At 42.8% G+C, this 25,424-nt stretch overlaps 1 protein-coding gene across 1 annotated transcript in view; it reads right to left on the bottom strand.

Annotated features, from left to right (window-relative positions):
- The window catches only part of LOC137424946 (proto-oncogene tyrosine-protein kinase receptor Ret), a 172,083-nt gene that overhangs the window by 33,630 nt on the left and 113,029 nt on the right, over positions 1-25,424 (bottom strand). Inside the window, exons 10-13 of the mRNA XM_078775263.1 lie at positions 20,571-20,690; positions 19,185-19,432; positions 16,409-16,556; positions 10,009-10,116 (exon numbers count right to left, since the gene is read on the bottom strand). Coding sequence (XP_078631389.1) covers positions 10,009-10,116; positions 16,409-16,556; positions 19,185-19,432; positions 20,571-20,690 — 624 coding nt within the window. The remainder of the gene's footprint in view (positions 1-10,008; positions 10,117-16,408; positions 16,557-19,184; positions 19,433-20,570; positions 20,691-25,424) is intronic.

Below are 25,424 nucleotides of genomic sequence, written 5' to 3'. Positions count from 1 at the left end.
CAGGAAGAGGAGGAGGGTGCAGGTGGCACCAGGTAGGATTGCACAGGTGTGCAACAACAGGTGTATGTGGTTGTATGGAATAAATGGTATGGAGTAGTGGAATGGATGGTAGTGGAGTGAGAATGGTGGAAATTGTGGAGTGGAGTGGATGGTGCAAAGGTGTGAATGGGGGAAGAGTGGACCCCCATCACGGATACCCGGGGCGGGTAGTGTAAGTGTTAGGTAGAGGGTACAGGTAAATTGTAGTTGGATATTGGCATCTGTGGTGCGGGTGACAGAATGGTAAGTGGATGGGTGCGTTGGTGTTGTGGAAATGGCTGGGCGTGTAGCCTGTTAGTGTGTGTAGTTGGTTGGGCGCTCCACCACTGTGAGGATGTCGGCCAGGTGAGGCCGCAGGTGGGCTCTGGGAGCCGGTAGTAGTTGTTGTGGATGGGGCCCGAGGATCCGGAGGACGGACCCGGGTAGCCCAGTGCCAGAGGGCACCGAGTGGGGTGACAGAGCCAGGAGGGGCCTGCCCCAGTTAGATAGGTTAGGGTGAGGAGCTAGGTAAGCTCGGGTGGCAACTGCAGTGGTGGAGGTGTGCAGGTGGGTAGACCCACTGGGAGAGGTACACGTCGCAGCCCAGAAATTGTGCTAGAGCACCGGGAGATGAATCGGGGGAGTGAGACCCCAAATTGAGAAGCACCACAGTTTGGCCAATGGGAATTGGTTTTTAGAACCCATAGTGTAAGAGGGCCAATGGTTTGGCCGGAGAAAGAACCCGGGTAGTGTAAAGTGTGTTAAAATCATTTAGAGGATAGTTAGGATGAAGGATCTCCTCGCACCATCTGCATCCACTCACCTGAGGTGACAGGTACTCCACACCATGCCATGTTTAATTATTTTTACTGTGCAAATGTTTGGAATGTGAGACGCATCATGACGTGGGTGTGACATTGTGCGTAATTCCATCTCTTCCTCCTTATGAGGATTGATGATGAATTGATGATGGCAAATTTTTGAAGTAGAGGGATTGTGGTGACGAATTTGGTATAGGGGAAATATGGGGAAGACGTGACAGTAGTGACGAATTGGTAATGTGTAGATTTTGTACATATGGCGTAAGGGCAAGGGTAGGCTAGGTGACAGGGGGGTGACGTACGGTAGGGACGAGCTTTCTCACTTCGCCCTCCGTACGCATTTTGCCTTGCATTGCCTTTTTGACGTGTACCCTTGAGACCTTACCCCTCGCTCATCTGTCTTGTCCCCCCTTTTTGTCTCCCACATGAGGACCTGAGCGCCGTTGGGCGCCGAGGGGAGCGTGCGTGGGTCGGCCATTGTGCGCCCGAAATTCCCAGAACCAGCTGTCTGCATCGATGCACCACGTTATGGACCACATGTCAGTGGCCGAGCACCACTTATGGACCCCATGGGTTGGGGCAAGGCCCCTCTGCTGGAACCGGCCATGAGGGCCCGAAATCTTGCTGGCGGACCTTGGCCACAGGGCACCGATGCCCCACAGGTGAACCACACTAGTCGGCCCTGTGGGCCATAAATAAAATCAAATAAAAAAAGGACACATTGGGCACACTTTATTGAAAATAGGCCGCCAGTAAGCAAAGCAAAAGAATGACAACATCTGGAAGAACAAATAATAACCAGCAGAGGGAGCCGAAGAGCAAGAGATCACCTGCAGGGTTTGGGTTTGTTGGATTTATTTTATTGATGAACAGTGGTGACTGCACTGATTGGTGCTTGAGGGTGTGTTGGTGCGTTATAGGTGCTTTCATGGTGCATTGATGCAGAGCAGACTGTCCTCCCCCCAGAAAGAACAATTACAGGTCCTGGGTTAGTTTTGTAAATAAAAATAGCGTCAATTGTAAATAATGCTTCCCACCGTCAGTGTGTAGTTTGAAGACCATTCCGCAATTCGGTTAACTGTGGGCGTAAGTCTGTTAGGCAGGGTGCAATGGAGCAGCGGGACACATTTATTTATGTTTTAAAACTGTCGCACTCAGGGTCAGGCTAAAAGTAGAGGGAACTACACCTACATGCCACACTAAGGTAAAAGTAATAGGCCCGGGACGTGCCTAAGGGGAGGAGGGTGCAGTGTTGTGGATATGAGAATGTTTTTTTTATTTTGTTGTTGTGGTAAAATGTTGTTGTAAAAGGTTGTTGTAAAATATCACCCCTCCTCCCTCCGTTTGTGGTTGTATAAAGGTCAAAGGGCGTTTCCGTAGTTAGTCCATAAAACATACATGCAGGACACGATATATCCTTTCTTTTGACAGTTATATCTTATTCTGTGTATTAGTGTAAGGCTGTGTCTTCCATTAATTGAAATACTCCATTGCACCAGTGAAAGAGATAGATTCCCTTCATTCCCATTCCCAAAACCTCCATTCCCCCTCTCGTCACTGCTGAGCCCTCGATTACCAATTACCTCCGATCCAATTGCCGCCATTAACCACGAGGCATTGAGTCGGAGAAGAAAGGCGTGTCGCACCTCGTCAGAGGGGAGGAGGGGCGCGCCCGCCCGTCGTCATCCAGGGCGGAGCCCGAGGGTCGCGCGACCAACCAGGGCCGAGGTGAGCACCCCCGATGGGCGTGTCCAAAGCGCCGGGGGCGTGATCGCTGGGGGCGCTATAAAAAGCGCAACCGGAAGTGAGTAGAGAGAGATGCACTCTGGGTTGGACTGAGTCGGTCGCAAAAGAGAGAGAAGGGTTGTTGAGGGAGAAGAGTTGGTTGAGGAGTTGGTTGCAAGGTTGTTGGTTGCGGTGAGGAGTCGGTGGTGAGGAGTGAAAGAAGCAAGGAAGAGTTGAGGGTTTGGACCAGACAAGTCCTGAGAACGTAGCGGACAGAGGCCGCAGCCGCAAGACCACCCAACCGCCAAAGGGGGCCTGAACGGCGGTTTGGAGCAGGGCCAAAGAGGAACGGCGGCTGCTGAACGCGCCGGTTGTGCTGCGGGACCCCCCCTTGGACCTCTCCCTCTCCCTCCAGCCATCCACCTTCTGCCATTCCTGGCATCCCCCGCGTGAGTCAGCGTTCTGTTTGTTCTGTCCTGGGATAAGTTAAGCCTGTAGGTAAGCTAAATTTGCACTGTGTCACCTGCGTCTTATGACTATGTGTTGTAAATAAAACTTGATTGCCCCTTTTTGCTTGTGTGTGTAAATAATAAAAACCCATTACTCGTCTGTACGTCTTCTCGTTTTATTCCTTTTCCTCTTTGCATTCGTCGTTTTTGTCTTTTCCCCTCATTGAGCAGCTGCGGTGCGATCCGGCCAAAGTCTGGGTGAATCGGGTGAGTTTTTGTTAGGTCGCGGTTTTAAACCACCGCTCGGTCTATAACATCATAACCGCGATCTGTAACAATATATATATATATATATACAGTATATATATATATATATATATATAATTATATATATATATATATACATACATATATATATATATATATATATATATATATATATATATATATATATATATATATATATATATATATATATATATATATATATCTGTGCAGCGTCTGTCCTGTCCTGTGTTGTCCTGTGTTGTCTTGTCACTGAACTACTTTCTCAAACTTCTGTGAAATCGTACCAAACTTCTGGTGTGCACATATCTCTCCCGTCGGTATGTCCTAAGGGTATTTTTTTTGAAAAATTTCCAATTCTTTATTTTTATTTTTTGGAAATTTTTTGGGGAATTTTTTTTTTCAACTTCAATGGTTTATAAAATGTGATATCACGTATATTACAAATACATTTGTGCAAAATAATTGTTTGAATTATGATTGGTTTAAACCATGACAAAACGGCAACTCGGGTACAGTCATTTATCTAGATATCTATAGAGTCCTTGTATAAAGAGAGTTGCGCCATGCGCTGACCCGAGATTTCTGGTCACGTGATTTCGTGGCGCCATTTTGTGTCTAACTTCACCGTGCGTGAACGTCAGCTTGGTACGGGAATGTTGTTTATTGCCAAACAAAATGACTGGTTGTTCTGCTTTTGGTTGTTCAAACCAATCTGGGAAATTTGGGAAGCGAAAGTCAGACGAAAGAGCTGGAAAGCGATCGACTCCTCGAGACTCTGCCAGGTAGGCCCACGCCGCTTGATGATCGATGTTCAAAAGCAATTCTATCTGCTCGGTTTTTTTTTGGTTGTCTGTCCGTTGAAAACCCTTTTAAAGGGAAGTGATTTGTGTTTGTTTATAATCTTCAAGGAGCTGACCAAAAATGCATTTCCGTGGGAAGAACCCTGCTCAATTTTTTTCGGGTAGTCCTAGCGGACCGCATATTGTCATTGATTGATGAAATGTCCCGGTACAGTGACATTGCCTGGTCTGCGGTTGGGGTAGTCTGCGGGCAATGTCACTGTACTTTTTCAGAGGGAATTAATTTTGATTTTATAGGGGTAGGAAACCCATTGTCCGTTTTGTTTTCAGTTGTCTGTCCGTCCATTCAAAACTTATTCCGAGGCAAGTTATTTTTTTGGTTTAAAATCTTTAGCCTAATCGGCAATCATAAAAGAAATTTTAGGGGGGGACCTGCTCAATTTTTTTGCGGGTTGTGCAGCCATCCATACGTCCAAAATTTGACGAGTTATTGTTTGCTTTGTACAGTGCTCATGCGTCTTGTGGCATATTTGCTCAAATATTTCCCACCCCGGGATTTATGGCCAAATTGTAGTGATGGAAGATTTTGCACATTGGACAATCCCTATATATTTAACCTGGTGACAGCTATCGTTCCCAAAACATACAATATTTCTAGGTGATTAATGCAGTAAAACAGGTGTATTTGTGTACCCACATTTAAAACTGGCTCAACTTTCAAAAGCTGTTATCCCTGTTTGATATCAATATACATGTGGTCGATAGAGCTAGCGATTTGTCTGGCCATCTTCCGGAAGATTGTCCATGTGATTTTCTGTTGTGGAAGTACTAGTACATGACAGCTCATTAAAATTAAACTGTGTTGTGTTAGAATAAAAATTTCAATAAATAAATACATCAAGGACACTCATTGTATGATTGCAGGAACATTTCGATGTGAATCAGTTTGAGAGGGGGCGAGCTGATGCAGGTTTAGATGCAGGAGCTAAAAAAATTTTAGCAGGTTTAGAATATATCACCCCATATCGCGAATGTACATGTATATCTAATCCGACACACTTAGACACAAAATGGCGTCCAAATTTGAGTTGACACAACTCTCTATATACAGGGACTGTAGATATCTACACATCTGGGCAGTGTCTGTGTTGGCACTTAACGACTCCCTCAAACTTTTGTTTCCGTGGTTGTGAAGTGTTTTTAATAACGTTGTGGTGGTTTTGAATCACGTGGTGGTGAGGTATTTTGAATTATGTGGTGGTGAGGTGTTTTGATTTACGTGGTGGTGAGGTATTTATAATTACGTGGTGGTTTTGAATCACGTGGTGGTGAGGTGTTTTAATATCACATGGTGGTGAGGTGTTTTTAAATCACATGGTGGTGAGGTGTTTTGATTTACGTGGTGGTGAGGTATTTATAATTACGTGGTGGTGAGGTGTTTTGAATTAGTTGGTGATGAGGTGTTTTGAATTACGTGGTGGTGAGGTGTTTTGAATTACTTGGTGGTGAGGTGTTTTTAAATGACGTGGCGGTGAGGTGTATTTAATTTCGTGGCTGTGAGGTGTTTTTTTAACGTGTTTTATGGCTGTGAGGTGTTTTTAATTTTGTGGTGGTGAGGTGTTTTTATGACGTGTTTTATGGCTGTGAGGTGTTTTTATTACGTGTTTTATGGCTGTGAGGTGTTTTTAATTTCGTGGTGGTTAGGTGTTTTTATGACGTGTTTTATGGCTGTGAGGTGTTTTTAATTTCGTGGTGGTGAGGAGTTTTTATTACGTGTTTTATGGCTGTGAGGTGTTTTTAATTTCGTGGTGGTGAGGTGTTTTTATGACGTGTTTTATGGCTGTGAGGCGTTTTTAATTTCGTGGTGGTGAGGAGTTTTTATTACGTGTTTTATGGCTGTGAGGTGTTTTTATTACGTGTTTTATGGCTATGAGATGTTTTTATTATGTGTTTTATGGCTGTGAGGTGTTTTTATTACGTGTTTTATGGCTATGAGGTGTTTTTAATTTTGTGGTGGTGTGTTTTTATTACGTGTTTTATGGCTGTGAGGTGTTTTTATTACGTGTTTTATGGCTGTGAGATGTTTTTAATTTCGTGGTGGTGAGGAGTTTTTATTACGTGTTTTATGGCTGTGAGGTGTTTTTATTACGTGTTTTATGGCTATGAGATGTTTTTATTATGTGTTTTATGGCTGTGAGGTGTTTTTATTACGTGTTTTATGGCTATGAGGTGTTTTTAATTTTGTGGTGGTGTGTTTTTATTACGTGTTTTATGGCTGTGAGGTGTTTTTATTACGTGTTTTATGGCTGTGAGATGTTTTTAATTTCGTGGTGGTGAGGTGTTTTTATTACGTGTTTTATGGCTGAGGTGTTTTTATTACGTGTTTGATGGCTGTGAGGTGTTTTTAATTTCGTGGTGGTGAGGTGTTTTAATTATGTGTTTTATGGCTGAGGTGTTTTTATTACGTGTTTGATGGCTGTGAGGTGTTTTTAATTTCGTGGTGGTGAGGTGTTTTAATTATGTGTTTTATGGCTGAGGTGTTTTTATTACGTGTTTGATGGCTGTGAGGTGTTTTTAATTTCGTGGTGGTGAGGTGTTTTAATTATGTGTTTTATGGCTGAGGTGTTTTTATTACGTGTTTGATGGCTGCGAGGTGTTTTTAATTTCGTGGTGGTGAGGTGTTTTAATTACGTGTTTTATGGCTATGAGGTGTTTTTATTACGTGTTTTATGGCTGTGAGGTGTTTTTATTACGTGTTTGATGGCTGTGAGGTGTTTTCAATTTCGTGGTGGTGAGGTGTTTTTAATTTTGTGGTGGTGAGGTGTTTTTATTGCGTGTTTTATGGCTGTGAGGTGTTTTAAATTACTTGGTGGTGAGGTGTTTTGAATTACTTGGTGGTGAGGTGTTTTGAATTACGTGGTGGTGAGGTGTAATCATCCCAAACTTCCAGTCTGCACCTACCCCTCCCCTATGTGTGTGCTGAGGGGTTCTTTCTTGAAAAAAAAAACATTCAACCTAAATCTTCAACCTAAATTGCCTATAAAAATGTAATATCACAAACACAACAAATACATTTGTGCAAAGTAATTGTTTGTATTATGATTGGTGTAAATCATGACAACACAGCAACTCAGGTACAGTCATTAGTCATCAGCTAAAATAAGCCCAATTCCTCAGTAACGACGCTTGGTGAGGCGAGCGCAGCGAGCCGAGCCAAGCTCGTATATATCTATATAAATAAAGGAGGAGTGTCTGTGTGTGTGTGTGTGTGTGTGTGTCTATCTGGATGTCCGCTTATAACTCAAGAACTACACATCGGAGAAAAGTTTTAGACACAGATTCGGAATCAGCATAAAATTCCGGTGGTTATAGGCTACTTTTTATTTTAATATCAATGGTTTAAAAAACCGGGCCAGCTGCAAAATTCCATGGTGTAGTTTGTGGCGGCGCTATTGCCCCTTTCCGATCCCATGACGCATTGCGGTTCCGATTCGCAATAAAGTCTATGCGCTATAACCGACAATTTTCCACCTTTTCCATACCTTTTAATCAGATTTACCTTATCGTCCATCGTAACCACATTACGCTTGGAAACACGAGCATTATCCTTCTTCGGACCCATGGCTAACACAGACACAGTAAAGGAATACTGTACGTCGCCTCTGTTTTGAATGAGAATCAGCGGTGCGCATACGTACAGTATACTGTACGTACATATTTATATATTTTTAATGTGCTTTTTATTGTATTTTAAATTGTTTTTTAGCTTCTTTTATTGTTAATTTATGTACTATTTTATTTATTTTAAATATATTGTTAAGGAAAACAAATGTTTTCACGTCCGTAGGAGTGACGTAATGTCGCACATAATGACGTTCGCTGCCCGGTCATGAAAGAAATTATGATTCTCTTGCCAAAGTGACATGAAGATCAGGCAGTAAACCTCCCAACTGAGTTTCTCAACAGTCGTCAGCCTCAAGGACTCCCAACACACAGGTTGATTCTCAAGGTGGGAGCACCAATCATGCTTCTAAGGAATCTTGATCCACCAAAGCTGTGTAATGGAACACGATTGACAATCCAGCAAATGATGCCGCATGTCCTAGAGGCAACCATCCTCTCAGGACAATACAGAGGAGAGAAAGTATTCATTCCAAGGATACCACTTATTCCACCTGACCTTCCATTCTCCTTCAAGAGGATTCAGTTCCCCATCAGGCTATGTTTTGCTATGTCCATCAACAGGGTGCAGGGGCAATCAATGAAGGTTGTAGGCCTGAACCTCACAGAACAAGTGTTTGCCCATGGCCAGCTGTACGTGGGCTGCTCGAGGGTTGGAAAACCAAGCAATCTTTATGTCTTGGCACCACGTAAGAAAACCAGAAATGTTGTATACCCAGAGGTTTTGAGAAATTGAAAATTGAACGTCATGTAGGAAATGTACTGTGATATTGCTCTAAAATATACATGTTCTTTTCATCATATATTTGTATTATTCTTATTCAACCCGGGCGAAGCCGGGTACCTCAGCTAGTATATATATATATATATATATATATACATATATACATATATATATATATATAAACATATACATCCACTGTATATAACCCGGACATCTAACACTTGCTCTGCATAGACCAACAAAGTAATACTTGCATGCATAATGGCATCAGCATTATGAAAGTAATACACATCATTTAACTATCCACATGAAAAATCACCATTTTTGTAACAATATACTATTCCTCACTTAAAAAACAAAAACAAAACAAGTACAGATACATTGAAAGTACACCATACAGATACATTCAATACCCCCATGCCAAATAAATAAATAACTTCCTCCAGCGCGGCATTGCCGGGGCGCCACTGGCTATCTTCATTGGATAAGTGATTTTTCTGATGCGATACCACCACCCGGGCGATACCACCATGCAGCACATAGAGACGGTATTCGGAGGGAGAGGTGTACAATAATTGATTTATTAATTGCATAATTAAAATCAATAAATAGTAATCGAAAAATAATTTCCTCATCAATTGGCTAATAGCATACCGGTAATAACCACCAGTGTTTCATCTGAAGATGTAACTTTTTGAAAATTAATTAAATAAGTCATTAATCGGAAAAATTAAATAATGAATTTATTAATTGACTAATCAATAAATTCTGAGTGTGTACAATTCGATTTATTGATGAATCAATAAATCAAAAATATCCTTTATAGCCACATCACTTGGTCACTGTCGTGTCCAAATATCAGCTTCCTCGCTCAAAAGGTACTTGAGATATTGCCCAGATGAGGAAGAAAATAAATAAGTACTTAATTATTGTAATTGATCATAATTAAATAATTAATTAAATAACTGATTAATAAAAAAACAAAAAATACTGTTTTTTCCAAAGCACGTGCTCACTATTGTGCCGAAATTTCAGCTTCCTAGCTCAAAGGATGGCTGAGATATTGCCCGGACAAACAAACAAACAAGAAGGAAAGCAAGAAAGAAATCAGGAAAGAAATCAAGAACGAAAGCAAGAAAAAAAGCAAGAAAGAAAACAAGAAAGAAGGCGAGAAAGAAAGCAAGAAAGAAAGCAAGAAACCGGAGTGAAAACTGAGTACTCCCTTTCAGCGGTGTAATCACCGGGCCCCCTTCGGTGCCCGGCGATGACGTGCTGCAGCGCCTGGAGATGGAATATGAAAGGAACGGTGTACAACAAGAAAGAAAGAAAGAAAGAAAGCAAGAAACCGGAGTGAAAACGGAGTACTCCCTTTCAGCGCGCGTCATGCAGTGCCTGGAGATGGGATAGGAAAGGAAGGCTGTACAATAGATTTATTGGGTCATTTTTCACATCAGTTGCACTTGAGAGACACTGAATAATTTCCAATGTAATTCCTGGCTTACCCCCCTGTGTGCAAGCTCCATGCAGCTTGATGATGTTTGGATGGGAGACCTGCTTCAGAAGATTCAACTCAGAGAGAAGATCACGTAGCTCACTCTGTGAAGCACAATCTGCGCATACAAGGGGGACATTTATTTTTAATTATCACCTCTGTTATCTTACGTATTGTATTATTATTAAAATGCAAAAATATTTTGTCTCCAGTGACCTGTTGAAAAGCCAATAAAACCAATAGTGTCAATTGCTTCATAAATGTGAGGGCATTGTGTTAATCCAAAGACAATATGACCTGCCCAGCTGGCACAGCTACAATGGAGAAAAATTGGGTTTGGGTTGGCATTGTCACAGTTGGTCAAACACATATAGCCAACATTAGTTAAACATTTGCTTTCACATGGAAAGAGTTCGGCCTTGTGGATACTGACGACTTTCGGCCAATGTTGGTACCCTTTCTAGCTCTTTCTTCCATGAAATGCATTTCCTGTGTTTTCAGTCCATTCAACATTCCACAGAGGAATATATAAATTTGTAGAGCATTCTTCAAAATATAAAATCGAGAAAAAGTAGAAAACAAGTACAGATACATTCAAAGTACACCGCCCCCATGCCAAACAAATAAATATCCTCCAACGCAGCATTGCCGGGGTGCCTGAGGCGCCCAGAAATACCACCGTGCAGCACATAGAAATTGTATTAGGAAGGAGAGATGTACAATAATTGATTGATTAATTGCATAATTAAAATCAACAAATAATAATCATAAAAATATTTTCTTAAACAATCGGCTAATAGCATACCTAAACCACCAGTGCTTCATCCGAAGCTGTAACCTTTTAAAAAATGTATTAAAGTCATTAATAGAAAAATTTAAATAATTAATTTATTAATCAATAAATAATTAATTGACTAATTTATTAATCAATAAATCAAAAACATCCTTTATAGCCAGATCACTTGGTCACTGTCGTGTCCAAATATCAGCTTCCCAGCTCAAAATGTGCCTGAGATTGGAGAAATCCCAGATATCCACATGAATATCCATATCCAACCATATGAATATCCCAGATTAGAAAGAAAATAAATAAATGATTAATAATGAAAATAAATAACAATCATAAAATAATTATACAATTAATCAATTGGCTAATAGAATACCTAAACCACCACCGTTTCATACGAATCTGTAACTAATTTTTTAAAAATTAATTAACTCATTAATCAAATTATTAAATAATTAATCACTTAATTGATTAATCAATAAATCAAAAATACCCTTCACAGCCAAATAACTTGGTCATTGTTATGTCCAAATATCAGCTTCACAGCTCAAAAGGTGCCTGAGATATTGCCCGGATGAGAAAGGAAATAAATAAGTACTTAACTAATTGATAATAATTAAATAACTAATCAATTAATTGATTAATCAAAAAACAAAAAATATAGTTTTTGCCAAAGCAATTGCTCACTATTGTGCCGAAATTTCAGCTTCAAAGGCTCAAAGGGTGGCTGAGATATCGCCTGGACAAACAAACAAACAAACAAACAAGAAAGCAAGAAACCAGAGTGAAAACTGAGTACTCCCTTTCAGCGCGCGTCATCGCCGGACCCCCTCCGGTGCCCGGCAATGACGTCATGCAGCGCCTGGAGATGGCATAGGAAAGGAGCGGTGTACAAAAAAAGAACATACATGAGGTGTGCTTAGCATTCCGGGTTATAATACTGTCACTCCAGGTTGGTAACAATCCCCTATACTACAATTAATGTTATACAAGGGAAAACAATGAACTTCAACAAAAGAGGAGGCCATTAGGCCCATCAAACCTGCACAAATCATGCCAACATCTTTATACTCTGCATCTCCTAGTACTTAAAAGATACCTATACAACTCAATTTTAAAACAATCTACCAACTCTGTATTCACTAAAGTTGCAGGGAGACCATTCCATGCATTCACCACTTTCCGAGTGAAAGATCCATGTCTTGCTGCCATCCTAACTCTCATCTTCCTTACTATTAACTGTTTGAGTGCTGTTGGCCACTATTGTGGCCAGCCTCATCGTTCTCCAATCTGTATATTTTGTTCCTATTTAAGTGTTTGTTCCTGCAGTTGCCTTATAAACGACACAGAAGTTTTATTCCGTTTGCCTGAAAAAAATCCATATTTTCATATCGCATACTGGAAAATTCATCAATCAAACAGTTAAACTGTGTCCCTTGTCCTGGTAGTGTTTATTCTGCTGAAAATGTATTCTGCACTTGTTTTATCCGTATCATTCACTATCTTTAACATATCCATCAGATATCCCCTCGTAACCACCTTCGAATGTATAAAGTCCTGCCTCCTTCAACTGCTCCTCATAGCTTAGTCTGGATAGGCCCTGAATCAATCTAGTAGCTCTATGCTGGACTCTCTCTATGGCAGTAATGTCCCTCCTAAGATGTTGTCACCAAAACTGCACACAATACCCCAGATGAGGCCTCACTAAATTCCTGTATAGAGTTAACAACACCTCTTTTGAGTTATAGTTTACCCCCTATGACTACAACCAAAAACCCTGTTAGCTCTATCCATCACACAGATACATCTTGTAGTCTTCTTGGCCGGTCCTCAAACTACTCTCCTCATTAAAACAAGTCTCACTTACACCTATATCGTACTCCGCGCTATCTACTTTAGCCTCAGCTCTTGCATCTTATTATTTAAATTGCTGGGATTGGTATACTCAGGGGCGTCGAGAGCCAGCATGGGCCCCGAGGCTAACAACCTCGGGGCCCTCCACCCCCACCCTTTCTCTCTTTTATAACTTTTTAAGGAACTTTCTTTAATGCAAAACAAAATAACTTTTTAAAAACAATTGGTCACTTTTATTTAGGCATATGATCTAAAATAAAGGAGATAGCGGGACATTTGGACCGATCGAGTCAATTCGCACCCTCGACTGTTGAACACTATTTCTCCATGAGATTGGCAACAAAAACAATACGTGAGAAGATGGTTAATAATTTTATTTGGACAAAGACATTACAAACCCATTTCTTTGTAATGCACATTTCTTGGGAATAACCATTTTCTGTAAAGTTTGAAACTGAACCATTAACAGGGGTAAATGTAGTTTGGTTTCCGGCGAGAAAACCGGCAAGGAAAGCAAAATCAGCTTTTGGGATTAAAAGTAACGATGAGGAAATGAGGATGAGCCGATGAGGGGTTTCACTGTACTGTTTAAAACAAATACAGGAGAAGCTCGGGCCCCTCAACGGACCCCGGGTCCCGAGGCAGCGAGCCCCCCTGATCCTGCCTCTCGACGCCCCTGGGTATACTGTACAATATCCTTAACCTTTCCCCTCCTATAAAATTGCCCCTCATTGCATGTCTACACCAATCACGCCATCAGCAGCAGTTCCCTTATCAACAGTATCCTCACCCTCCGCTACCTTAAAAAGCCTCAATTCCCTCTTCAATGTTCGTCACAAACTTAGCTGCCCCCTTTCTGTTTAGTCTATTGTCATCATTGTAGAAACACTCCCCTTGCCCCCTAAGAGCCCACCAGTGCTTTGAAAACACAAATCCACGCTGCCCACACCATCTCTCCAACCACACGTTAACATATACCACTCTATTTGCAAATTCTCCACTGTCACACATTCTCTGGAGAATCACGGAAAAAAATTACATTGAAAACCCTTTCCCTCAATCGATAACCCAATAATTAGAACTTCGCCTTCAAATCCTCAATGTATTGTTCCCACATCGTTGGCACCCACATGTACCACAACTAATGTTCCTCCACCATGACATGATAAAACGTAATCCATCAATGTCCCTCACCCCACCTCTCACAAACAACACAAAATCCAATTTTTTTGATCACTGGCCCAAAATGGAGAGTCTCCATACCCAATAACCTCATCCTCGACAAAAACAATCTCTCTGGCCTTCCTCTCTCATCCCCAATCAACACCCACCACTGTATGCCACCACCCATGTAATCTGAACCACAAGCCTCAGATGCTCCTGCAGTGCCCCATAGCACCCCCAATGTCAACTGCACTAACCGCAACACCAGCGCCGTCACACTCACTTAAAACACCCCCAACAAAACGAATAGCCACCTCACTCTCACCCACACGCTCTGCAACCCCATCATCAGCAACACTCCCACCTGTACCCACAGCACCGAGACTGACGTCCACACATGTCATACTCAGTGTTGTCTTCTAATGTGGAGATGACACTGCGCCCTTCATACTCAGTGTCTTATGTTGTCTCCTAATTATATAATCTCATTTAGTTGTTTTTGGGGGAGGGGGTTTGTATACATAGTCAAGGCTCATGGAAGAGCCTAGTACACTGAACGAATCAGGATGTAACAGGCCAAAAGGAACAGGACAGAGAGAGAGAGAGAGAGAGAGAGAGAGAGAGAGAGAGAGAGAGAGAGACAGACAGACAGACAGACAAGATAGAGGCAGACTTGGACAAACAATGGGTGTGGGGAGGAATAGGGGAGAGGAAAGGATGCACGGGGTGGACAAGATGGATACAGAAGGAAACTCTCAGGAAGGAAAAACTGGAAATTTGGATGGATGGGAGGTTAAGGTGGGTTAATGAGCGTAGAAAATATCATGGTTTTGGATGTGGAAGGAGGAGGGCTTGTGGTGGGGTGGGTTAAGAAGGGTAGAAAAGATCATGGTTTTGGATCTGAGATGGTGGTCAACAGCTATTGAAGACCTGGAGTGAAGCAAGACATTTCAGAGAACATAGAAGTTGGTTACATAGATGAGAAAAAAAGAGGAATGAATGAGTCGAGGTGAGCAGTGATTCTGGATATTGGAAGTTTCATCAGAAGGGTGTTGATGGTGGACCGTGTGTGCCCTACAGAAACCTGGGGTAACAAAACACAGAAAGAGCAGAGGATGCAAGACCAGAAAGGAGGCTGTAGACCACAGAGACCACCGATCTGTCTGTGATGGGAAAGTCATAGACCCATAGACTCAGTCTCGCCATAGGAGATTCCAATGATCTTGAAGGCCTAGGTTTCCACGGCATCTTGTTGAGCAAGATGTGAGGCAGTGTAGCCAGCCCAGAGGAGAGAGCAGTACTCCATCAAGCTGCGGATAAAGGTCTATTCAGTGGACAGGAGTTCAGGTGTGCCAAGGAAGAACTTTGTATGACGGAGGATGCCCAGTCGGCGACTGGCTTTGGAAGCAAGCCTTGAAATGTGATTTGCCTAAGAGAGATCGTGTCTGATAGTGAGACCCATGGGTTTGAGTGACAACTTCCTCACGAGGATGTTGAGGAAGTAGATAGGGGGGTTGCCAGGTGGTCTTTCGGAGAGAGAGTGAGTGTGCCAGATTTGTCAGGATTGAAAGACATATTCCAAGTATTTGACCATCTTGTGATTTTGTCAAGGTCTGAAGATGAGGAAGGGGCTGCTACCCGTCTGTCTGTAGGATGAGGAATGTCAAGGCTCAGGGTGGAGTCATCAAAAAAGAGATAAAAAGGATTTTTCAGAGTCAGAGAGAACATTAAAGAAGATCACGAATAGAACTCTGCCCAGAATGCTGTGGAGTTGGCCTTGGATGCCAAAGGCAGAGAGTTTGGACATTACTATGCAGGATGCAAGACTGCATTGATAGCATGAGCTATGTCCAGAGAGACAGCCCGGGTCTCATGATCGATTAAGCTAACTTACTAAATTAAGTTAATTTACTAAATGCGATATACCAGCTTGTGATAATATAATGTCCGCTTATTTTCTGTTGTGTCCATGTGTTGTCCCACTGCCCTGCTGTCCCCTCAGTACATTGCATTATTGTCTCTGTCACCTCGCTCTTCCATCAGCCTTGATGATGTAAACATAGCATGACAACATAACAAAATTAAATTTGAACATAAATAGATTAATTTTATCACATTTTGGCTTTCATGAACATCCAGATCATAAAACCAGATCCAAATTGCAACACTTTAAAATCATATTGGCAAAGGTCCCAGTAAATAAAGTCTAAGTATCTGACAGCTGACTGCAGAGGGGAGCGCACTTTCATTCTTTACCTGACTATAAATTGTTGGACTGGTGTTTTGCAGGAAGTGTTTTGCATCAAAAAGTGTGTAAAGCTGCGAGATCCATCATCCAGCACTGATTGGAGGATGTTAAAGATCCAATGGTATCTTTCTCAAAAAGTAGGCATTTGTCATTGGAACAATGACCAAATTCCTGTCGTGATTAGCTCTCCAAAGTACAACCACCGACTTGCGGCTCTGGCAACCCTTGATACATTCTGGAATAACGGTCCATGGCAGGACCAAAGTACCAATAACAACACAACACATATTTAAGTACTCAGGAAAGTAAACATTTATGAGGTTAAAAAGGAAGATGATTGATGGGATCATGATGAACCTTTCAGCATCTTCACAGCCACGGTGGTGTATCCAGCCTTGCCCTTAAGGCAAAATGCCGTGGCTTTAACCACTTTTCCAAACTCTCCTTCTCCCAGTGTCTTCCCCAGCACCAGATTCTTACGAGGGAACTCCCACTTGGGGTCATCCTGGGTGGAGGAAAGATGAAGAAATTGTGGAGTGATTAATAAAATGTAACTTACAAAAACCTAGTCATTAGGTTAAAATTTTTATTTTCAAACTTATCTAGGTATTTTCACCCTTTTCAAGATGCTTCCCTTATTGACGCGGCATTGCATGATGGTCCTCAAGATCAAAAACCTGTTTTAAGAAGAGGAAGCACCCCAAATTATTTTGCATCCTCTTTCACCTCTACCTCTAACATGGTTGCAGTACCTCTAACACTGAACCCTCTCTATGGCACCTATGTCAGTCCTCAGGTAAGACGACCAAAAACTGTACACAATATTCCAGATGAGGCCTCACTGAATTCCCATACAGAGCAGACACTACCTTTTTATTGATAATTTCATCCCCTACAAATACAACCTAAATCCTGCTTGCTTTACACAGAGATGAAAGAATGGGATTTCTAATTTCAGCACAAAATTAGCGATCCGTGTGGGCGGAAAAAGAAGTCCAAATAAATAGGAAATAAAATACCTTCTAGAAATTGATCTGCCGGGAATTAAAAAAACAAGCTGACGTTTCGGCCCTTACACTTCGTCGGAGCAAAAGACGAAGGAAACGGGGTTGAGTGATAAAATAAGTTTATTTCTTCCTTCTTTTACCATCCACCACCCCCATTTCCTCTATGTTTAGCTCCGAAGAAGGGTAACTCCCCAAACTTCAGCTTCTTTTTTATTCACTGTGGATCAATTACCATTTCACGTATTTTATTTCCTATTTGTTTTTAACCTAGAGCTGCCTGGCACTGTGCTGCCTGCTTACCACCTCATATCTATCACTACCTCCAGATCTTTCTCCTGTGTGACATTCTCCAAGATTGCCCCTTGTATTATATAATCCCTATTTTCACTATTTCTACCCATCCCTAGCTCATTTACATTTCTTTATGTTAAACTGCATCTGCCAATCATTTGCCCAATCTATGAAAGTATCTAGACTTTCCTGAAACTGACCACCCCAAATCCCCTCCTTCCCCCCCTCTCTGCTATCTACCTTATACCTCCAAGCTTGGTGTCATCTACAAATTTAGAATGCAGACTATTCAACCCACTACCCAAATCATTGATGTAAATTATGAATAATAATGGTCCTAGCTCCTAGTACTGACCCTTGAAGTAATCCACTACTTACACCCTCTCAGCTAAAGACCCTCACACTCACAGCCCCTCTGTTTCCTATCACTACCCAGTTTCCAATACAGTTAGTCAGGCCACGAGCCACGCCGCAAGCCCTCACAACTTAGTTAACTTCATATATGCTACGATTTCAAAAGCCTCCTGCAAATCTAGATACAGTACCGTGAAATGGGGTGAATAGGGACAGCAAGGTGAATAGGGACACAAACTGAAAAAAGTTCGGAAACTTTTTTCGCTGAAAATTGATAACCATACTGATTTGTTGATATTTGGGTTGAAAGTGTTCTCTTGTTTTTTTAAAAAGCAACTTATAGTCCCTATTAACCCCATATATGGGTTAAATAGGAATAAATAGGATTTTTATGGCTTTCCCTATTCACCCCGTTTTATGGGTGAATAGGGACAGTCACTAATACAAAAAAATAATAATCAAGAAATAGGGACAGTTTGGAGAAACTTTTTATTCCATTTTTTTTTAATTGGCACCATGGTTTATATTATGGGTGCATGTTATGTGCATCCATCTGAGCTATCAATTTAGCAATAAGTTGGAAACCCAGGATTGTTTCTTGATTATTATTTTTTTGTATTAGTGACTGTCCCTATTCACCCGTAAAACGGGGTGAATCGGGACAGCCATAAAAATCCTATTTATTCCTATTTAACCCATATATGGGGTTAATAGGGACTATAAGTTGCTTTTTAAAAAAACAAGAGAACACTTTCAACCCAAATATCAACAAATCAGTATGGTTATCAATTTTCAGCGAAAAAAGTTTCAGAACTTTTTTCAGTTTGTGTCCCTATTCACCTTGCTGTACCTATTCACCCCATTTCACGGTACACCACATCCACTGCACTTCCCTCATACACCCAATCAGAATCAGTTTCATAGAACTCCAACAAATTTGTGAAGCATGATCTCATTTCCATAAATCTGTGCTGACTACCTTCAATTAGTTTGGAAATACTCAAATGGTTCCCAATCTGTTCCTTAATCAATGTCTCGGTCAGCTTGCCCCACAACTGAAAAAAGGGCTAATAGGTCTATCGTTCCCCAATTCCTCTCTGTACTCTTTCTTAAGTAACTGTGTTACATTCGCTTCTCTCCAAGTCTACGGTACCTGTCCCGACTCCAGAGAGCTGTTTAAGTTATCCACTAACACCACACATATCTACTCCACCACTTCCCTCAAAACTCTAGTTTGCATATTATCCGGCCCTGAAGCTTTCTTATCCCTCAGCTTTCCGAACTCTTTCTTTACTTCCACTACTCCTCCTTGGATCTCTTCTAAAACCTCTTGCTCAACCCAAGGATAGATACTCTCAGCTGTTGGTAGAAGCTTCCTGAAATGTCTCTTTGTAAATGTAGAAGCAAAAAAAGTATTAAATAAGTCTGTAATCTCACACTCATCGTCTACCAATTGGTGCGATTCATATATGAAATCTTACTGGTATCTTGAATGGCTCTCCAGCAGAGAGAGCCTCACTAGAGTCAGAATGAGGTGGACGGTTATTGTTCCCTGTGAAAGTGGAATTCGGCCTACGGAACGTCAGTTCTGCTGTAGGCACGGCAGTTTTCAGAACCTTCCGGTGGCAGCGCCGCAGGCAGGCGACAGTAATCGAGAAAAGGAAAAGGACAAGGCACACGGCGGACGTGGTCACGATGACTCGGCAGCCCTCGTTGCAGATCTGATGCTCTGCAGGTTCCACAGTCAGAGACAAGAAAATTATTAAAAATAAACAAAGGGTGCAAGTGGTGTTCATTTATTTTTTAATATCCATTTTTTTTCTAAATGACAAGCCCAATATTATATACTCAAAATTTGCCGAGGTTCAAAGGTATAAATTAAGGTCAAAACTCCAGTGAAGTAAATGCATTCAGATGAGCATGACATGGCGATTACATCTTGTGAATAAAATTTTGTATGAGAGGCCATTTATATATTATGTGTGCATGGAGAGTGAGGAATGAAGCTTGCAGGTGTGTTCCGGGGACATCACCCAGGGGAGAGGGAATTGGCAATAACCATCTCTATGTGTGGGACAGGGTTGGGGGTTCACAAGCGAAGGCTGGATGATGAGGTATGGTTTTCGTAATCCAAGTTTATATCTGAACTTTTTCCGAGGAAAAGCATAAAATTACTTCAACACACGATTTTGAGTGAAACCTTTGGTATTGTGTTGGTGAAGTTGGTGGGGGTCATTATTCCAGTTTTTTTGTATTTAGACTCTCTGGTCATGGAATAACAGAAGGGCAAAAAATATAAGGGAAATATGTAAATGACAGGATTATAAATAATTAATTGACATATGAGGGAAAATTATACACCCCCGACCAAGATGGTCGCCCAGACAGCTCAGATGGCAGAGCACTGGTGCAGTTCACCAGAGGACCTGGGTTTGATTCCTGGTCTGGGCACGTAATTTTCCTACATTCATCAATTAAATATAAGGAAATAACTGAGTGTAGTTGGGACACATCCTATTAACATAAAACAGATATTTCAAAATATTCCTGGAAGGAAGTAGTATTGGACTGCCACAGAGAGGCGAATCCAAAGATGAAATAAAAGAGGAACAAAGGAGTGGAGGTGAGCAGTCAGCCTATATTTTGAAAGGTTAACACAGAGAGGGTTAATAGTAAAGCACGTGCTTCCTAGAGGGATTGGGGAGAGGTGTAGGGCCGAAATAGCAGGTTGATGTTAGTAGGGCTGATTAGCGCTGTTGATCACTCACGGCCACCATTGCTGCCAGCCGTTCCGAGAGCCATTGTAGGCCGTGGCCTGTAAGATGGAAAATTGGTGCTAATTACTCTCAAATTAGGAATTTGCTTACCTACAGGTGTGTCAGATTCACATATACAGCGTGGATCCCCACCCGTGTAGCAGTGGCAAGTCCCATGCCCAGCCACGATTCCTCTTGGATAGCCTCGCTCATAGCCTCCTTCCAGCCACTCTATAGCCCCAAAAGGAGCATTAGACATGATAAAAAGAGCAAAAAAGACACAAAGATGAGATGGCTTGCAATGATAGTAGCAAACACCTTTTGCATGTTTTGGAAGCAAAACAGGTGGGCGAATGTGCCTGCTTAAACCATAAAACAGAACACTAGTCATTGTGAAGGCGGATGTCACTCTGCTTCGGTGAACAAGATACACAATGGATTTTATCAACTAAAACATGATAATATATTTCTGCTGTGGGAAATGAGGTGTTGCTGACGTATCAAATGTTAGTCTTTCGGCAGAGCAAACAACTTATTTAAATTGGAAGTTGTGCCATTGATTAAGGGATTATAATAACAGAAGAAAAAAAGAAAGAAAAGGTGGTTAGGTAAAAAATATGAAGATGAAGAAGACAAAATAAGAGATCTGAAGAATTACTTCAGTAATTCACTGATTGATACAGTGACCCTCCTGACCATCTGCTTAGCATCAATCATCGAGGTTTTGATTTTCTAAATCCCAGAACCACTCCAAACAGCAGCTGCAGAGCTCTATTTGTGTTTGAAAAACATAATCATGCAGAGAGAGAAAAGAGAGCGAGAGAGAAAGAAAGACTTTGACCTTTAGACACCTTCATTATATAGAAACATTTAAAGGACCAGGAAACAAGTCAGAAAATCAGGAAAGAAAATATAAAAGTGCAAGAAAACAACGAGAACATGAATAAAAATAAATTTCCAAATTGTTAAAAACTGTTTTACATAGCACATTTCTAAAACACCATTTCCGTTTTAAAAACTCCTAAATTAACAGAGTTTTGGTAATAATAAAATTCCATACACAGCCTGACCATCATAAGAGCTTGAAAAACTATTAAAACATTGCATTTGTGACATCTGGGTAAACAATACCCTTTAGAACCCTTTAGAATGACCATATAGAACCCATTATAATTACCATTGAGAACCCATTAAAATTTTCCTTGAGAACCCATTAGAATTACCCTTTAGAACCCATTAAAATTAGAACTCATTAGAATTACCCTTTTGAATTATAATTATCCTTTAGAACCCTTTAGAATTACCCTTTAGAACCCATTATAATTAACCTTTAGAACACATTACAATTACCCTTTAGAACCCATTAGAATTACCCTTTAGAACCCATTAGAATTACTCTTTAGGACCCTTTAGAATTATCCTTTAGAACCCTTTATAAGCCCATTAGAATTACCCTTTAGAACCCATTAGAATGACCCTTTAGAACCCATTAGAATTACCCTTTTGTGGTATTGGGAGTTACATGAATATTAATGAATGCATGATGAAACGGAAAGGATGAGGCGTAACCGGTAGTGACGTGTACGAGCTGGGCAAGGAGTGGAGAAGGAGACGCCATTAAAAGGTTGAGCTGAAGAACCTGCGTGGGGGCTGTCATTGTTATACACCTTTAGAACCCATCAGAATTACCCTTTAGAATGACACTTTAGAACCCTCTAGAATTACACTTTATAACCCATTAGAATTAAACACAGTGGTGTGGCGGGCACAAGGGACAATAATTCCGCACACCAGTGGGTGGCGTGAGCGTCCAGGCGGGGAATGAAAGCGCATGCCCCGCCTTTCGACCGATCGGCCACGCCTGGGGACAAGGCGTGGCCTCGGGACATATATGCGGGCTCGAAGCTCCAGCCCGCCCAGTGCTGAAGTGCGAGCTCTGAATAAAGACTCTTTGTTTGTACCAACGCATTGTGGCCTACCTCTCTGGCAATCAAGTCGTGTGTGCGCAGCACCACAGTGGGTTACAAAGATTCTTCTTCATTTTTGACGAACGGATGGAATGACATAGCCAAATATCAAAGCGGCTTCACCGCTTAAAACTCACCACCTAAACCACCAATGTCTCAGGAGTAAGAGGGTTGAGAAAAGACAAGGATTCGGTAAATTTAAACCCAGGTATCTTTTCTTTAAAACCCAGGTATAATTTCTAAAAACCCAGGTATCATTTCTAAAAACTCAGGTATCACTTCTAAAATCCAGGTATCATTTCTTTAAAACCAACTTCTCCCGCTTCCGCTTCCGGACATCCGCTTCCGGTCCGCTCGAGCAAGGAGGCTTGCTTCGATCTCTCCACAGCATCGAAATCCTTTCCAAGGGTGTGGTGTTGACCGGCCCGCCATGGTGTTCGCATTACAGCCCGACCGAATATCGTCGCTTCGTGGCTGCTTTCTGCCACAGAAATCCAGCGCGGCTTGGGCGATTCTGCCCCTGTTTGGAGAACACCCAACGAGGCCTTCATCGGGGCCGAGCGAGCAAGGCTTCCGCTGCCGAAATCCAGTGTGGCTTGGGCGATTTTGCCCCTGTTTGGAGAACACCCAGCGAGGCCTTCATCGGGGCCGAGCGAGCAAGGCTCCGCTGCCGAAATCCAGTGCGGCTTGGGCGATTCTGCCCCTGTTTGGAGAACACCCAGCGAGGCCTTCATCGGGGCCGAGCGAGCAAGGCTTCCCCTGCCAAAATGCAGCGTGGCTTGGGCGATTTTGCCCCTCTTTGGAGAACACCCAGTGAGGCCTTCATTGGGGCCAAGCTAGCGAGGGCGTGTCGGGACCTGGTTCGCGCCATTGACCGAGTGGTTTGCACCAACCGGAGCTGTTTTCGGATGACGTGCTGATGTCCTTGGACATCGCGCCAGGCTCTGGGCCGACCGGGCCGACGTGGGTTGGTGCTGACCGGGCAAACGTGGTGTGGTGCTGACCGGGCCGAAGTGGTGTGGTGCTGACCGGGCCGCCGTGGTGTGGTGCTGACCGGGCTGACATGGTGTGGTGCTGACCGGGCCGACGTGGTGTGGTGCTGACCGGGCCGACGTGGCGTGGTGCTGACCGGGCTGCCGTGGCATGGTGCTGACTGGGCCGCCGTGGTGTGGTGCTGACCAGGCCGACGTGGTGTGGTGCTGACCGGGCCGACATGGTGTGGTGCTGACCGGGCCGACGTGGTGTGGTGCTGAGCGGGCCGCAGTGGCGTGGTGCTGACGGGGCCGCCGCAGCGGTGATGCCCCCCACCCCCCACGCCCCTCCCCCAGAATTTCCATATTTTAAACATTTCCCAGTGTTTACCCTGGATTAGAATAGGTACACCGTATCCCTGCATGTCGTAAGAGACGACTAAGAGGGTTGGCATCAGGAAGGGCATCCGGCCATAAAAACATTTCCTCAAAAAGAAAACCATGACAATTACATCTACATATGGGCAGGGTACAGCCCGAAGTGGAGAGCGGTTTCTGAGGTTTGGGACATGGAATGTAGGGACAATGACAGTGAGATCAGGAGAAGTGGTGGAAGTATTGGTCAGAAGAAGAGTGGACATATGTTGTGTGCAAGAGATGAGATGGAAGGGAAGTGGTGTGAGAATGGTGAAGGTTAGGCAGGGACAGAAATACAAGTTTGTGTGGCAAGGGTGCCTGGAGGGCGTGAATGGTGTTGGTGTCCTGTTTTCTAAGGAGTTTGTAGACAGTGTGGTGAGTGTGACTAGAGTGTGTGATAGGTTGATGATGGTGAAAATGATGATTGGAAAGCTCTTGGTGAACGTCATCTCGGGATATTCTCCGCAGGTTGGTCGGAGCGATGAAGAGAAGGACAAGTTCTGGTGTGCGATAGAGAAGCTGATGGAAAAGGTGAAAGATGAGGAAGTTGTTGTGGTAGGAGGAGACCTAAATGGACATGTGGGAAGGAGTATGGATGGTTTTGAGGGAATTCATGGGGGTTACGGATATGGTGTGAGAAATGGAGAAGGTGAAAGGATTTTGGAGTTGCTGATGGAGCTCATTTGTTGATTTGTAATACTCAGTTCCAGAAAGAGGATAATAAGCTTGTTACATACACGTCAGGTGGGTCGACGACAACCGTTGACTACCTGATGGTGCGTAGGCGAGATAGGGGGCACCTCCGGGACACAAAGGTGATCCCGGGGGAGGAGGCTGTTTCACAGCACCACTTGGTTGTCTGCGACATAAGGGTGAAAGGTGCGAGGAGAGCTCGGCTGGTGAAGTACCAACCGAGAATGAAGGTGTGGAGGTTGAAAGAGGTGACAGTAAGGGAGGCATTAAAAGAGAGGCTGAGTAGGGTCGAGGATGATGTGGTTGAGCTTGAAAGTGGTTGGATGTCAATGAAAGCTAGTCTGTTGGGAGCTGTTGGTGAGGTATGTGGATGGACAAAAGGACTACCGAGGCACTCGGAAACATGGTGGTGGGATGATGAAGTTGGAAAGAGGATTGACGAGAAGAGGAAGAAGTTCAAGGAGTGGCAGAAGGCGAAGGGTACGGCAGCAGAAACAGCAGAGCATGAAAGTTATAAGGCAGCCACGAAAGAGGTAGCAAAGGCGCAGGAGGCATGTAGGAAAATGTTCGGAGAACGCTTGGATTCGGAAGAGGGTCAGAGAGCAGTATTCAGGATTGCAAAGCAGATGGCGAAAGAGAGGTGTGATGTGATGGGGGTGAGTTGCTTGAAGGATGAAGTGGGACCAATCATTGTGGACCCAGATGGAATTAAAGGAAGATGGGAAAGATATATGGAAATGCTGTTGAATACAGAGAATTAATGGGATGGCAACATAGAGAGTAACCCAGTTTTAGGACCAGCAGAGAATATAACTGAGAAGGAAGTTGAGGAATCGATAAAAGCAATGAAGACTAGAAAAGCGGGAGGGCCGACGGGAGTTGTGCGAGATATGTTGAAGGCAGCAGGGAGTTGGGGT

The sequence above is a fragment of the Myxine glutinosa genome, chromosome 4, assembly GCF_964187855.1.
Source record: "Myxine glutinosa chromosome 4, kmMyxGlut1.1, whole genome shotgun sequence".
Classification (NCBI taxonomy): Eukaryota; Metazoa; Chordata; class Myxini; order Myxiniformes; family Myxinidae; genus Myxine; species Myxine glutinosa.
Note: the sequence above shows the minus strand (reverse complement) of the source record. Positions and strands in the feature narration are given on the sequence as shown.